At 38.8% G+C, this 17,333-nt stretch overlaps 1 protein-coding gene across 1 annotated transcript; it reads right to left on the reverse strand.

The window, feature by feature from the left end:
- Window positions 1-991: 991 nt before the first annotated feature.
- On the reverse strand, window positions 992-16,847 carry TARP (TCR gamma alternate reading frame protein). Its single transcript, XM_074575566.1, has 6 exons — window positions 16,805-16,847; window positions 16,365-16,685; window positions 12,427-12,492; window positions 4,041-4,334; window positions 2,501-2,563; window positions 992-1,745 (listed from the first exon to the last, which is right to left on the reverse strand). The coding sequence occupies exons 1-6, from the start codon at window positions 16,845-16,847 to the stop codon at window positions 1,612-1,614; spliced, it is 921 nt and encodes a 306-aa protein (XP_074431667.1). The 3' UTR covers window positions 992-1,611.
- Between the last annotated feature and the right edge of the window lie 486 nt (window positions 16,848-17,333).

Here is a 17,333-nt window from a genome sequence, read left to right on the forward strand (position 1 = left end):
AAACGCCCCAGCACCCAGAAGCCTTAAAAATCCACTTGTCTTATTTGGGCTAAATAAATAAAAATTAAAAAATTAGTATGAGCAGTATATATCTGTATAAATAAACTCCAGGGGCATGTGAGCTGTTGCACATGTAAAACCCGCAACCATGTATTTGAGAAATCCCAGAAACTGTGAGGTGATAGCTATGCTCAGCATGGTTTAGGGTTGCATGTGGGCAGGGGGTTTTGTGCAAAAGGCTTTAAAGAGCTGTATTTTCTCTCTGTTTTCCTGCGCTGCATGGACAGCATCTTTCAGTTTCATGTATGAGACACAACAAATGGATTTGGGGATCATCTTAGTTTAAGAGATCTTGGTTCATTAATGCAAGGAAGCGTTTCTCTAGCAGGGATAAAGGTAGGGGAGACTGGGAGAGTAATATTGATGATGCTACTGAAATCTATAGTAACGGCATTCCAAAAATACCTTTGTAGCTATTTTATTTCACTTGGATTGGAACCAAGGCTTAACAAATAATAGCATGGGATATCAGCTGTTTTCTCAAAGAGAGTTTGACTAAAGACTAGACACCACATCTTTCTTCGCATTGAAGAGTAACGTGATGTTGAAGGCATTGGCTTCAAAATACGGATGGTAAAACAGCTTGTAAGAGATGTTGTTAGTAAAATAGCTGTGGTTGGTAGAACTGTGCCTGACTTACGTTCTCCTTCCCTTGGGATGGTGTGAGCCCAAGAAGGCAGTCCTGCCGTAACAGCACTGCATTTCACCCTGGCTTGGCTTAGCTCTTCAACAGAACAGGTGTAACGAGCTAGCTTTTATTGTTCTGTGTAAAAGTCTTCCCGTTTAATACGTTGAAAAGCAGAAAACTGATGGTTTTAAGGACCCTTGACTTCCTGAGGAATGTATACAAACAGAGGAATGAATCAGGTTTTCTAGCCATCTTAGTACATGCTGTGCAAATGCCGAACAAACACAGGCCTCACAAATGCATCCGGAGGAAAACTTTTATTGCCCTCTACATCATGACAGATACAGTGAGAGTTGCTTTTATGCTCATCTAACTTCTTCATTCAAAAATACTATGTTCACTTTTAAAAATTGTGTGTAATTGACTCTTAAAGCACATGTCACTTCAAAATATTTAAGCCCTGATTTGGTGGATACGTGAGAGTTGCAATAAATGATTGAAAGCAAAAATGAACAAATACCTGTGAATTTATAGCACAGGAATGTTCCTAATTAAGTCTTAAGCGCAATGACAGAACACATCTGTGGTTAATATCTCAAAAGCCTCGGTACACCTCTAAACTTCTAACATGAGTACCATCCTCATTTTGCAGTACGAACTTTGGATTAAAATCTGAGGTATCTGACCTTACTGCTATTGACCACCTCAGTTCAACACTCAGAAAAATTAGGAAAACCAGACTGATATAAAAACACTAGCAGTAAAAGCAAAACAAGCCCTATGCGCTAATGCCTGGAAATTATTTTGGGGATTTTTTTTTTTGTTGTTGTTACATCTAACACTAAGAGCAGGGAAGTCTATATGGATAAGTATACAGCAAAGCAAATTGAAGACAATTCTGTGAGCCTTTCCTAGACCAGCACTTATGCTTTCTTTCTTCGGTGCTTGGTTGGAGCCCACGCTCTGTAGATGAAGAAGAGTACGATGAGATAATACATGGAGCTCTTCAGAAGAAGGACGATGTACACTAAATACGCTGTCCTGTGATACAAGTGATCTGTAACAAACAAAAGACAGAAAAGTCTCGTTTAACATCAACATTGTACAACCTCCGACAAGCCGGGCAGGACTGGGACTGTGTTTACTGCTGCAGTTACACCGATTCCAGCAGACAGTGTATAAACTCGGCAAATGTCTGAGTGTCCTTTGAGTGGGTTTGCACTGCCAGTAAGCTCTAGACTGAGTGGGTTTCTTAGCACTAGACTGCATCTCAGACAGTGCTGCTGGGTTATTATTTCCTGCAAAGGCAAGAACATAATTCTAGTGCTTCCAGCCCTGGTTACCGGTAGCACCGTGTTTGCTTGAATCCTTTTGTGTTGGACTTTCTGAACATTAAGAAGTGCTTATGATTCTTCCTAAATCCCCATTCAAGCTAAAAGAAAATTGATTTGTCTGAAGTGCTGGGCAATGGCTAAACTGATGGAGCATCAGCTGAAGCATTGAGCACTTAACTTCAAGTATTTAAAAACGTGGCACTTAATGCGGGCTAATAATCTACTAGCCTGAACAGCCTAATAATCTGTAGCATCCTAATAAAGCTACCTAATAAAGGTCGGAGAGCATTTTATAATCCACAACACAAGTTAATTCAGAGTAGCACTGAAGTGTTTTTAAGTTACAGACCCCAGAGTTAAAAGATTTCCTGTATGCTATTTAGAAAGATCATTTTCATGATGTCCTGAGCACATGTAGAAATATCTAACTCTTGCATGATATGCATCGCTTTCCCACATTTTAATACATTTTAATTACCTCTATTAAAAACCACCGTGCTGTTTCCAGGAGATGGGATGCATTCCTCTTTCTGAGAAGAATCTAATGGAAAGAGAGTTTAAATGCCCAAATTAGGCTTTTCTTTAATTTTAACAAACAGGAATTGAGAAATAGGGAAAAAAAAAAGAGGCAGTAAAGCAACAGTGAATTGGGAAGATAGTATTAAACAACAAAATAAAGATGTTTAAGATCTGTCTGCAGAGCAGATGTTTGCAAGTAGGATTCATTTGGAGGGAGAATCTGAAGGAGGAAAATGCTGGTATGGAAGTGACTGGGTATTTGTTGCAATAAGTGGGAGGCTTGCCTTTGCCCTTTCACGAATGTGTCCATTAGCCTGTTTTTAGCAGAATCTCTTCTATTTGGAACTGCAGTCAATTTGAGTACCTGACCTTGTCACTGAAGTAGCTGTAGTCTGTTTGCCTTCGAAACGTACTGTTATTAGAAATGGAGAATAATTTACAGCAGAAGGGTCCTCAGTCTGTTACTTAATGGTTGATCAACACTAAAGAGTAACATCGAGGAGAGTATGTCCTAAGGTTCCCCTATGGACAATTTGCTATTTTGGTGATGGTCGTTCTCTAAAATAAAGCCTTTTTGTGCTCAAAGCCGCAAATTTGTGTTTGTTCTTGGTTACAGTGTTTGTATGCATTGATATGTGGGCTTAAAGACATCCCTGTTACATCCCTAAAAACATCCTCCACCTAAATAAACTTAAAGCATATTTTTGTCAGAATATATTTTGAAGGTTGAAATGTAATGCTTATTTATGGCCATGCTCTCACTCATTGGAGTACCATTAATTTATAGTAAGTTGAACAGACGTAGGTACCGACAAAACATTAATTTAAACCAATATATACAGCTTTTCTTAAAGATATCACCATGATTTAAACAATTCGCATTGATTATAGCTTAACTTTATTCTTTAAAATTTATGTTGATTATAGCTTAACTCTTTTCTTTGAAATCGCATTGTCTTTCAGATTTTGCTTCACATAATCAATTTTTCCACAATTAAGTGAGGTATCTTATTTGCATACATGCTTATTTCCTCACTATTGCTGGACTGTGAGTAAGTAATATATTTAAACTTCGCTCTATGTCCCCAGAAACCTCATTTTTAACTCCATTTTTTATAGCTGTGACTAGTGTCAGGGGGTGACTTAAACCATGGGCAACAGAGAAATAATACTGTTTTCATAAACTTCTGTTGACTGGAAAGTAACCGACACGGCTCGGTGCAGACCTTTTGGAGCGATGCTAGTTTACAGCTCATGAGGTTAAAGAACTGCACTTTTCCTACTACAAAGCGACGTTCACTTGGGGAGCATAGCAACCGTGTTGCTTTCCCTGGGAAAACTTCGGTAGTTTCTCCAGATGGGTATTTTAGCTACTGTTGGGCCAAAGGGGCACAGATGCTTTCAGGAACAGTAATAGAAAGCATTATTTCTGTAATTTTATTGCAAAGAAGAAGAAGTGATGTCTATAATAATACATGGAATTAACACGTAGCATATACCTTCGTTTGCCCGTGAACCCTTTCCGCTTTCATGCTCGTAATTGCAGAAATATTTCTTGTCTTTGTTCTCCTCTGGTACAGTTAACCAGCTGCTGATTGAGTATTTATCCTCTTCTGTGGGTCTCCAGGCCTCTCCTTTTACTATGTTCTCTGTTACCTTCTGATTTTCTCCTTCGGTCCACGTCACCCGAATAACTTCTGGGTAGAATTTCTCAATAAGGCAAACATACATCATCTGATTTTTATGTTTCTTCTGCAGGATTTCAAAGTTTGACGGTTGAGACTGTCCTTTGTCTGGATTGGTCATTGAAAGAAAAAAAACAAAATAGGGAATTGGAAGATCAGTTGTATACAGCAAATAAATACGCAGCCACAAAATACAAATTCTGAAAAGCAACAACCTAACTGTCTCGTTAACAAATGTTTTAGCTCTCCAATTTGTTACGAAATACTTAGCATGGGAATAGAAATGTCTCATGTATGAAAGGAATTCTAGGTAATAGGATGAATGTATTTCCACCCTTGAAGTAAAAAGAAGTTTTTGGCGAGCTGGATGAACTTGGTATTCAAACACACTTTATATTAAATATTATTTCAATGGATCCAAATGGCAAGTTTTAATTTTCAGTCAAAACCAGTTACAATACTATTTAGAATAATTGGAAATAGAAAAGATGACTTTTAACCTTATTTTTATATCTGTTGTTTATAGAGAACTAAAATGAATACAGACTTTTATGAGTATGGTATAGAAAATCAAGCTCAAAATCAGAAGACAAGACAATTCAAATATTACTGATTCTATGATTCTAAATTCATTTTTGTTTAGACAATATAGAGTCTTCCAGAGTCCAGAGAATATTTGATCTAAGCTTTGATTCTGTGCTATGTGCATGAAGAAGCATTATTTAAGTCCTAAATTTTTTAGTGAACACTAACATCTAGACTGCTTCATTCACGCTTCTCATCAAGCAGCACATCTGATAGAAAAAGACAAGAGCAGACTAGGTCTATTCTTCAATACTCTAATACTAGAGTAGATCAAAAAATATCTCACAAAAGATTTGAGTATTTTCTGAGAAAAATAAATTTAAGTATGATTATTTAAGACCTTAGAAACCTACTCAAAAATGTTTGAAAAACTATTTTTGAGAAACATTAAGAAACTGAAATATTGTTGACGATATTCATAATCTCCCTTGAAACTGAGTTAGAAAACTTCAGGTGACTACATGAAAGCCTGTATCCCACAGCCTTCCGAGCAGTACTGCTGTAAAGTGTATTTGTCTGCACAAGTCTTTGACAATTATTAAATAATAGTAATAGTTCCTGAAAGAGCTTTGTTCATTCGACAAGACGAATTTAATGTTGCTTTATCATGTTTATGCAAAAACAACTACATGAAAATTTTGTCTACAGAACGTCAAAGGTAGACAATCTACCTTTCAAATCTTTGCAGGTTTTTGTCCCCGTTATAAGTCCCCAATGCTAATTAACGAACACCTGCTATATCGAATCATTTTTTTTCAAAGCTGATATTAATTTTGTGATTTTTTGGGGAGAAAAACAGGCAACAAAAATTTAGCATTGCCATATTTTGGTAGAGATCCTATGTATTTACCAGGTGAAGATCTTGATAAAGACAGGAAAATGGAATCACCAAATGCTCTGGACCCCAAAGGCTGGCAATGCTGTTCCTTTAATACTAGATTTGTTTAAATGTGTGAATTAACACATCTGCAAAGGAAAAACCAAAACTAAGCTAAAGGAGAAGAACATGCTATATCTAGATAACATTTCTATCTCCAAATAGCATATCTGTCCATACCAGGGTTATCGTAGGCGATGTGCTTTGTGAAACATGGTCAGTATGAACATACGTGAATATCTTTTAAATGAAAAATGAGCCATTTCCACAAGCTAACTGTAGGTAATCTCCATTTCATTTGCCTCTCTGGATTAAACCTTATGTTATTAGGAGGAGTCCAAGTCATCCAGATTTTGTCCACATTGAGAAGACATTTTGATACTAAAGAAGTGGATAGTAAATTTAAGAGTCTGTTTTAGTTAAACTGAGCTTCTGCAATGTGTGCACAGGCTGGGCTCATCGGTGATCGTTTTTGTCTATGCTTAACTACAAGTGAAGCCTAGATACAGTTTTCAAAATTTACTTTTGTTATATAAAAGGTACTGCTTAAGACAATTTTTTTTTTAAGGCAGAAGAGAGATTTTAGGTGTTCATCTCCTTACATCACTCCTTCTCTTTAGATTCCTAGGTGAATCTTCGCCACTGAATTTGAGCACAGTGTGCTAAAGTGTGGTCTGGCTGAGTGCTGCAGTTTTCATGCATTGTGAGAAAACACATTAATATAAATGTGTATTTTTGTCAAAAATCTTCCACCTTTCTTTAAATGATCTGGCTATTCTAGAGCAATTTTCTACATTGCATCCCCCCTAAAACAACTTAGTGATTCTTTGGAGTGTTCCATACTCGGTGTTTAAAAACAAAGATGACCAAACCATAAGGCCGTCTGCCTTCAAAAATATAACCCTTATACTATGAATTTCCTTCATTTTGGAGACTTGTCATTGAAATGAAGATGTGGACTGAATTCTGTTGTACCAGAAATAAAATTGCTAAAAGTTTTATGGATCTCTAACATTAATTTAGGGGTTAATTTTTTCTCGTTTATGCATCAGTCCTCCCAGTGGTGCAATTTCTAAAATGATTTATTTGTTCCAGAGCTGTATATGTTCAGAAGACCATGATGTAGCTCCTGTCCTAGTGAAATTGTGCTCTGAAAAGCTTCATGACTATCTTAAATGTTACTGTTAGATTTTCAAAGCTTAATAAGATGCCCTGACTAATTTCAGTAGGCTAAAATTTGTCTAGTTTGATGTTATTCACTTGGATTATCAAATCTAAATAGAGAGGCAGTGAGATGCTTCCAGCTGTTAGTTCATCCTGCACTTTTTAGAGACTTCTGTTAAGATGGAATCATTTCCACCTCTGGAACTGCCAGTGTCTTTCCATTTACCATCAAAAGACTCTAGGTGCTTAGCTTAAGTGAAACGCCTAAATCATATCGCAATACTGAGAAAACATGTTGCTTGAATAACTGCAACTGTGTACATGCATGGGAGAGTGTCACGTACACGCATAGGTAAATGGAGGACAGTGGAGAACTGAACAAATTAAGTTTTGCATATATACATGTGTGTATAGATATATGTTTGCAGGTGGAAAAAAAATACAGTATTTCCATAAACTGTAGGTATGCTTATGGAAAAAAGGATGAAAGCTTGTAGAATAAGCTGTAAATTTTGATGTATTTTCAGGCAGATCTGTGAAGTCGTTGAAGTCAACGAGACAGTTTACACTGGTTTTTCTGGGCTAATGATTTGATTTTTTCTGAAGAATTTTAAAGTAATGAACTTCCACTTCACTGTCTTTTTAATTTTAGTTAAACTTTCAAAAATTTTGCTGTTTACTTTGTTAAACTGTTTTCTAAAGCAGGTTTTAAGATGTACACAGGTCTTACTTTTTAAAATAATATATAAGCACGTGCAGATATTTCTTAAGCTAAAAGCTGTCTTTCCTCTCTTGTAATAATGCAGTGAGCCTGCAAGCCATTGTGCAAATAAAATTGTGGAGTTAAGCTTGTAATCAATGAGCTATTAATGAATTTGGGTTCAAACTTTTTTTATAGATTAACTGTCAAAAGTTTTCTTAATGAAACTCCTCTACAGTTTCTTTATATGTATCTATAAACAGGATTTATAAATAAGATCAATGTGTTCTTAAGCTGAAATTTTAACTCTCATTACTTGGATGATCCCACAAAATGGAGTAATTTTGGCTGATACTCCAAGCTCCTCAGTTCCCCTTCAAGCCAGTGGGACCTGAGAGCTCATGACACAGTGTTCTTCTCCTGCTTGCCAGGGACTTCAGGTATTATCACTGATAATAACATAGTGTTGTCCTGACCTGCTGTGAGCCTCCCCAGATACTTTAAAGAGCTCTCAGCATTTAATTCAAAGCTTTTCCATTATACAACGTAATAAAATAAGTCTTTGAAAATACTTACTGGAGACGAAGAGTTTTGTGCCAGAACCAAATATCTTGTTAAACCCCACACTGGTACATTCCATTACAGAAACTGCTTGGGACGTTTTGCCCGGACAAGGACCAGATTTAACAGCCATCATATGAACAATAAGAGTCTATTCATTTGGCTACATGAATGTAGAAAATTTGAATTCAGTCCCGGCTAATGCTGCTGTTCCCAAAAAGCCTGTAGTGATACGTACTTTAAATTCAGTTTCAAGCTAATCTTTGCCATCATTTCTTTAAAAAAAAAATCAAAACAAATCAAAACTACTGTTGTCCAGGGCATGCATTGAGCTACCATATTTCCTTTAGATTTTCTTTCTAGAAAAATCCATTTTTTAGGGGATGTTGAGTGTTTTTGACCACATGATTTAAAAATACACGCATGCTAGACTACTGTTTAACTGAATTAATGAAAGGCAGTCCTGTGCAGCCATGACTCCTCTCAGGCCTAGTGGAGGGGCATTTACTCATTTTGGTCTTAATCCTCTGCATGTTGAGGTTACTGTAATCTGCTTAAATGGATGCGGGATCAGGATTGTTCACCCTCAAATCCTGCCGAACTTGCCTATGCAGAACTACGCAGAGCGATGCAGGTAGTCAGTACCAAAAGGAAACATCAGACGTGCATCTATGTATGCTGTAGAAAAGCACCAAATTCCATCATTCCTATGCACGTTCTTCCCCAGGGCATTCTGTTTTTTCCCCAGGGAAACCCATGTGCTCCTCACATGAAATCCCGCTGACTGAAACCAATGGCAGTATTTCCAAAGGTCCACGATTTCCCCCCGCATTTTAGTCTTCTGATTATTTGTCGTCTGCATGCCGCTAACCGCTGCTGCGGTGCATCCAAGAGAGCTCAGTTCCTCTTGGCTGGAGTAAATCAGCTTTGTTAGGGCAAATCTCAGGGGGAACGACCTTCCCCTTGCCCAGAGAAATGCGGAGCTTTAGCCATGGTTTAGGGGATCTGTTGGCACTCCCAATGTTTGCCTGTATAGCACCTCTATTCCCACTGCTCCGAGGCCAAGGAGCGATCTTCAGCCGCGTTTCTGAGTTACCCCGACCCTGCCGCTCTGGGTAATAAGCTTTGCACAAGAGAATGACCTGATGTAGCCCTAAGCATCCAAAATAAGTTATATTTCAGCAATTTAGGGTTTATGTGAAGGCCTATAGCTTGCCCTGACCCCTCTTATACGAGCATTTGGGTGCTAAAGAAATAAATTGTGCTACTGCAAAGTCCACATCACTTTTCTGTATTATAGTTTTAAATCTATATTTTAATCTGCATTATAATTTTAAAATAGCATATCACATTCCCTCTCCTTTAGATTTTGGATTATCACAATAAGGCATTTTCTTAGATAGTAAAACACTTACCAGAAACAATAAGCTTTGTGCCAGTTCCGAAGACTTTGTAATAGTCACAGTATACATGTGCTTTGCAAAAACCAGCCTAGTCTCAATGCTTTTAAAACCTCATTTTGCGTCCAAGCTTAGTCTCATTTTCTTATTAGAAAATGCACCTGTTTCTTTTGACGTTCTGATTCCTGTAATTAAAACTTTCCTTTCAAAACCTGTGTTTGCTCACGCAACAGTTTTCACTTATGCTAGTCGTTCAGGTTTAAATAATCAGCTTGCACGTACACAAAAGCTAAGGATTTGGAATACTGACAAAATGGAGGATGGGGTCCTAATTTAACAGTGAGCATTTGAAATCATGGAAATATTTAAGCAGACCCTGCACACATGACATTTGTAATTTTCTAGACTGAGACTCCTTCAGCATCCCCTAAGGTTTCTATTGAAAACATGAGGAACAGTAAAGCTTATCACCTTAACAACATGGGAAATAATGCATTTATATATATGTGCATGTACATCTGTGTATGAATATATATCCCACAATAAGAACCTAGCGCTGCATGCTATCACCAATTCAAGGTGATCTTTTTGGGCCATGGCTTTAGGATAACAGAGACCATTATAAACAGGGGAACGTTCACACTGAACATTGTGAACATTGCCTTCAAAGAATTGGATACTGAATTCATCTTCACGCCCGTGAAATCCTTGATATTTTAAAGCCATTTGCAAATGTTCCTATTAACGGTGGTAAGAGGCTTTCACTCTGCAGATTTCTTTTAAGTAGCCACATCTTCCCTTATTTATGTCTTACAGCTCCATACTTCTGCTCTAACAGTGGTTTGGACTCTCAGGTCTACTGGGTTTTGATTCAGGCCTTCATGCTTTTCCCTGTTAAAAAAAAAGTACTAACGGAAACTAACACATGTATTAATCTTCACCATTTTGATTTAAAAGGGCAGAAAGTCAGTTTCATTCAACTTCAGGTAACATATAAGTAAATTTAAGTATAATCTATCTTTAGGCAATGTATATTTTATAATATATAATTACAAAAAATAATTGTAGCTTTTTGAACTCTGAACTTCAATGCCTTTGATGAAAATAAGGTAGATACATGCTTCAGTAATATTTAGGAGATAGCATTTAAAGAAAGCAAATATCGCTGCCATAATTTCTGCAATGAAATTGCTTCCTGGAAATGTTAGTAGATTGTTCTTTTTATCCCTTCAAAGTTAAGTTAGCAATATGCTTGTGAGTTGCCAGGGAGACCCAGCTGCAGCTGTAGCAGAAGAGATGGCAGAGGGAAAGCAGCCCTACGCTGGCTGAGCAAGCCACGCTGCTTCTGTGCTGAAAGAAAAAAAAGACTGGTTCAGTCTCGGCTTCCCTGTTGCAACTTTGTGAGTGCCTAAGCTATCTGGAAAGGTACTTGCAGAAGAATCCTGTATTGCCAGTTTATGTGGGATTAATATTCCTGTTCTGCTGTAAGCTTCTAAATACTCATCTATTCCATGAAATGCAAATGCCAAACCAGTCTCTTAAATCCCAGCCCTTCTGTTACCTGCGTTATCGTATGTCTGGAGCAACCTTCTTTTGGTCAGAACTAATTCAAAGAGACCAAGATGAACAAAATCAAGTTCATTACAAGATGATGGGAGTTTGGCTCTATATTCGACTCTTTCACTATAGAGCTGGGAAAAGATTCTGCTCAAGCTCAAACCCCGATGTTTCAATTGAATCAAGGTCACTTATCCCAAGTCCTGGTTTTCTCCGTTTCTTTCCATTTGGAGTAACTTACTGAGCTAATATTGGGTAGTCACCTCTGAAAAGACAAGCTGTGATGAAAAGCCTGATCTTAAGCATGATGTAACTACAGCCCTTTTACTCTATTAATCGTTCAGAAGCCTTGGCCACATAAAGACAAAATCCTACAGAATTACAGTGATGCTTGAAAATATTTTAAATTCTACATATGAAAAGCATGGCAACTACCTGATGAACAAGGTAAGGATTTTCACTAAAAACAACACACCTTTCTTGACACGGGTATTTCTATTGAATTATAGTTATGATTTACTTAGTCCTTCTGACATAAATAATTAAAAACAACCTCTGCTTTATATGCTAATATGAGTTTATGTATTTAACCAGGCTTAAAACATTTGGTAGCAATAGTTTCTCTGCCTTGTGTTTGTGTAGTTGTTTACACCACGGTTATGGTGTTCAAAGCACCTTTAATGGGAAAATGAAGATTTTTATCCTCCACTTTCCATTAAAATAAATGTCTCTCCAGGAAAGGCAAAAAAATGGATCACTTCTTCATATGCATGTTATTAAGCAAGAAGAAGAGCGTTTGGAGGTAATAATTTATTTCTACCACCAAAGTGCTGTGTACATGACAAAAATAATTATGGACAAGTTATTTCACTTTTACTAGCCTAATTAAAATGTGGCAGTAGCCAAATCTGGCGATCCAAATTTTGGATTTTGGCAATAGCCATTGCATGTTGCTCTTTTTTCTGTCTTGGGAAGAGGTTTTCTTTTTTTATGTTTAATTCACAGCTGCTCGATTCCTTGCTTATTCCTTCAGTACTGCCGGAGGAAAAAACGAGGACGCTGGCAACTATTAGAGGCCATTTTCCACTGCATTTCTAAGGAGGAGTATGATCAAAAGTGTCTCCAAACAGCTCCTTTTCAGAACTGTTTGTGATCCTAAACCACTGCGTTACAAATACAACAAGGCTCACTGTAGGAATGACAAGCTGGGGAGGGGAATCCTGTGCAAGGATGGTGCCGACTGAGGCTCTAAGCGGACTGAGTGCCCTATGGGACACTAAAACACTCACCTATACGACCACTCCAAGCTCACCCACCTCCTACAGCTTATTGTATGGAAAATAGCATGTAACTTACCTGACACAATGAGTTTTGTACCGGAGCCAAACACCCTGCTGTAATAACCTTCACTGTGAATGAAGTCTTTACAATAACAGTGCAGCTCTGTTATCTTTATATGGGTAAATAGTATTCTTTAAAGAAAAATATATTTGCTGTATAATCAATTTTTAGACCCCATAAAAGTATAAAAGGAGCAGTCGCCTAAACTAAGCTAAAAAAAAAAAAAAAAAAAGTGTGGAGGTTTTTGAGAGCATATGTGTTGTTAAATGGACAGGATTCACCTCAACTGATTTTAGTCTTCTGAAAGACCAGCAGAGGGTCTACTTGATCAGATATTGGCCGAGTAATTTGCTCCTTATAAACCCCCCTAAAATCAGACCTAGAATTGGTGAATGTTATGCTGTGATCTGAGCAGCACAAGACCCCTGACCAATGTTTTTGTTGTCAGTAACATGATGCAAACCCCTGCACGGATTGAAATCGAACCCCCCACTAGCCAGATACGAATTTCAGATAGTCAAAAGTAGGCAAACTGTTTTCATCTCAGATGCTTAGATGAGCCAAATCACAGGCAAGTATTAAAGCACCTGAAGTTTACTTGAAGCAAAATAATTTTAGTAAGTATGTCAAAACATTTTTAGTTCAGCATTCTTCCTTAATAATAGCAATAACTGATAATAAGCGGTTTCTGCAAAAGCTGGGAAGAGAGAGCAGCCTTTCAACCATGCGCATCTTCAGACAGTTCTGGGCATATCTCAGATAACTCCTTTCATTTGGTATAGTCAGACATAGTCCTAAAGCAAAATGGTTTGCTTTTTGAAGACTTTGAGTAACCCAAAGTTTTGACACTTTTCTTTCAGAATGAATTAGAAATATCGCAAAGGTTGGATACGCATATTTAAAGACAAAGACCTCTTTCAGGTTTCCGAAAGCTATCTTCGCCATATTTAAATTCATCTTTAAAAGAAAATAATCTTGGGTTTAGTTATACATCTGTGCTGCGATAGCCGTTGTGTTTCCCCCATTTCATACATAAATACAAAACAATTCTGTCGTGTTCTGCATATGGAAATGCTGTTTAAGAGGCAAATCCTGCAAAGCATTCAGTAGGGTTAAAACTAGCGTGAGCTAAAATAGCAGAGCACTTCACGCAGCAGTATCTAACTGTAGGGAAAGGCATTTCAGAAGCAGTTAAGTTTTACTTTAAGTTTTGTACTTACCTGAAACAATAAGCTTAGTTCCACTTCCAAATATTTTGACATCAGCGTCCCACAGTCTGAGAATGCTTAGCAATATCTCCTGCACTACACTTTTCTTGCATAGGCTACAGAAAAAGTCTCGCTGATTTAGAGGCTGGTGAATTTCCAATGCTGACTAAAATGCCATTTTTAGAAATACTTCGAGTAATAAGTTCAGGTTTTTAAACCCGGCATTTTCTGAGAAGAAAGCAGCGCCATGCTTATTTTATAACTATGTTCTAATCCTTTTAGCTCTGGGATTTCTCTAACAAAGATCTCTTGCCTCTGGTCTGCTAGGTTTTCTCTGAAGTAACCTCTTTTTGCTGTTTTAAGAAGAAATGTGATTACATTATGATTCCCAAATGAAACTAAGGAAGTTCACTAGTTATTTGTTGATTTAAATATACAGGAAAACAAGTTTTCCTAAGCATCCTATCTTGCAAATTACTTACTGTGTGAAAGTATCTTAACTAAAGTTTCATCAAACTCATATTTTGAAGTCTGTATTTTAAATGCAAAGTCCGTATTATAAACAAAATGTACTGACACCCATGACTAAGTTCATGCCTTTGGTAAGTGGTTACGCTGTTGTCTTTTTGGCAAAAGCAGCTGCCTCTACACAGGCACAGTTTAATTGGAAATTGCAGCACAGAACATTTTTGGTCAGAGGCATGGATAACATTTTAAATTTCTCTGTAACTCTCCTCTGCTTTTTGAGATCTGACTTAATTATAGTCACCTTGATAATATCATGTATTTTCTGAGCAGCATACTGTAAGCATGGCTATATGCTTTATACTGAAAACAGCATTCATCCTATTGATTGCATAGCTTCACCACAATTAAGAGTAACACAAATGCAAATGTAAACCGGTTACTTTCAGTAAGGCCAAGAACTAGAGATGTGTTACATTCCAGGCAATTTTCCTTCCCAATCAACTTAGAATGAACCACCTCTAGCAATAAGAAACTTTTTGCATTTCTCATTTGCTGTTCTAAGAGTAAATTTTCAAGCAGTTCACTTTTCTTTTCCAGAACAGAAATGAATCCATCACAATATTTAAATTTTTACCTCTCCTCATTTTTCCATTCCCCTGTCCTTGTTCAGTATTCAGTAATTGTTCTAGAGGTGATCTCTCTGTTCATGAGGTCGATATATTTATTGCCTATCAACCCACTCAACTACGGCACCACGCACAGTTCACAGATAAAACATGATTTATCAGGCAGAAAGTAATTTTCCTACAGTTTTTCATTCTTAATTATCTGAGAACCTGAATGACTCTGTGAAAATCAGATCAATATCAATGGTACTTACTAGAGACAATTAGCTTGGTTCCTGTGCCGAAGTATTTGATCCAGGTGCTCCACAGTATGTTTTGACTTTGCAATAAGCTAACGTGTTCTCTTGCTATGCCGTTGCTGAAAAAAATCCCCTTTTTTTCCCAACTAGCCCCAGGAGACTGAGTGAAGGCCTGTCCCTTGCCTGCTGGGAGGATGTAAGGAATTCCAGACTTGCACCTGGTTGTTCAGCTGGTATCTAATGCCCTTCAGAGCAAATCACTTTCCAAAAGTGTTGCAAATTTGCTAGATAGCCCCTCTGCTTAACGCCTAAGAATTAGGTGAAGCTTTCTCTTTGATTTTAGACACACAAATAGGTGTGCAGGGTTGTGCATGTTAAAAAACACATACCTTCAGGTGACGATCCTGCTCTTTCCCAAAGGGGTACACCCCGTCTCACCTGCAGTTAAGTGACATCAAGTACTACTCACATGGAGTTCATTTTTAGTTGTCTTAATACAATTCAGCAGCGGGAAAGAAGGGAGAGCCAGTACCAGAAGCATCGCGAAGTCATCCACGCGCTGCACGTTGCATTTTCTGCCCTGGTACTTGGTTGTTGTCTGCCCATCTCCTGGAATCACTCCAGTCTCTGCAAGAGCAGCTCACCAGCAGCTTTTCATATCCTAGCTGGTGGGAGAAGGAGGCTTTCCCTTTGCACATGGGTTTCTTATAAAACAGACAACAATAATATCAGAGGAGTCACCACTACGGTTGATCAAACATCCTCTGTGGTTAGTTTGCCATGTAAAAGAAACAGAACAGCAGTGAAACACAGACAGTGATAAGCAAGAAGACTGGGAAAGGGACTGATACAGCACAAAAAAACCCAAACCACAAAAAATGCCCACCTCCACATCCCAGCAGGAATAAATACAAAATCTTGTCACTCCAACTGCTACTAACTTTTAAGCAAAAATAGCACTCATTTTCCTTTGCTTAAAACTTTACAAACCCTCAGGCTAAAGCTCTCTATTTCAGTTTTCTTTCTCAGGCTAAACCCTTTGAAGAGCTCCAGTACAACTCGCTGACCTTTTTCCAGGAACAACAACGTGGAAATGGGCCCGCTTTGTGTCAAATAAATCCTTACAACCACATTGCTGACATGCCTGAGTGAAAAGGAGGAGAAGGTGGAACGGAGAGGATGGGTCAGCTATCGGAGCTTTGCACTGTGCCTTTGCTCAGCCGAAATCTCCAGCTTTTGGCAGCTGATGCTTCCACGGTGTCGGTCAGCCCCGAGCATGTCCTACTTCTCCAGAGCGTGCGCCTGAGGCCAGGCAGCTCATCCACGCTGGGGGATGGGAGTCGGGATCTTTCAAGTTGTTTGTGGTTGAGACGCTGAGGCAGTATTTGTCTCGGTGATCTCAGAGCTCCTACCACAGTGATCGTACCAGTAGGCGCAATAGTAGGTAGCGGTGTCGTCTGGAGTGACATCGTTTATTGTAAGAATACACAGCTTCTGGCTAGAAAATTTTTCAACCCTGTACCTGCGTTCTTGGAAGCCCTTATCTACTACTTTTGTCCCTGCTAAGTAGAGAATCCTCTCTGGAGCTTTATTCGCCTTCTGTTGATACCAGTGTATGGTGGCGCCATCAAAATCTCCAGAGATGTCATTAAAGCGACATTCCAGACGCACACTTCCTTTAGACTTGGTGAGAGAGAGTGGTCTCTGCACGGGAATTTCTTGTGCAAATCCACCTAGGAAAAAAAAGAGGAGAAATGGTGTCATGAGCTGGAATTCAGGGCTTTGGGAAGATGCCTGCTAGCAGAGCCGTGTGTGCCTGTGAGGGAAGGTAAGAAAACAAGGAAGCACTTACAAGACCAAGCGGCTGTGGAGACAAGCGCTGCCAGCAGCAGCATGTTTGCTGGTCACGCTCTGCTGTCGTTGAGAGTCAGGAGTAGGAAACCAGTCCTGGTGCAGAGTGAGCAATGCTGCATGGGAGAAGGAGGGGACTCCCTTGGGTGGCAGCAAAGGGACACAGTGTCTCAAACCTGAACTGCTGCGGGGAGCAGTGGAGATGGGGGAACAAGAGGGAAGGGGAATGGGAAGGGGAAGGGGAAGGGGAAGGGGAAGGGGAAGGGGAAGGGGAAGGGGAAGGGGAAGGGGAAGGGGAAGGGAGGGGAAGGGAAGGGAAGAAGAAGACTTTTCCCTGCATGGGGCCTTGCTCTGTGGATACAGCATGGATGGCTGCTGTGAAGCTCAAGACGTGTTGAGACATCAGAGTGTGCTAGAGGTGGTGAAACCACTGGAAATGGGTCTCTTGATGGTCCACATCAATTTTACTATCATAAAATGGGCACAGTGATGCCACATGCTCCAACGAGGATGAGGTCTGGTTCAGGAAG

The sequence above is a fragment of the Larus michahellis genome, chromosome 2 (genome assembly GCF_964199755.1).
Source record: "Larus michahellis chromosome 2, bLarMic1.1, whole genome shotgun sequence".
Lineage (NCBI taxonomy): Eukaryota > Metazoa > Chordata > Aves > Charadriiformes > Laridae > Larus > Larus michahellis.

Coding starts and splice junctions, on each gene's coding strand:
- TARP (XM_074575566.1), bottom strand. CDS start 16,847: ATGCTGCTGCTGGCAGCGCTTGTCTCCACAGCCGCTTGGTCTT. Junction 12,493..16,364: donor CTACTGGTACGATCACTGTG/GTAGGAGCTCTG, acceptor GTTATTGTAAAG/ACTTCATTCACAGTGAAGGT. Junction 1,746..2,500: donor CACGGTGGTTTTTAATAGAG/GTAATTAAAATG, acceptor TGTTTGTTACAG/ATCACTTGTATCACAGGACA.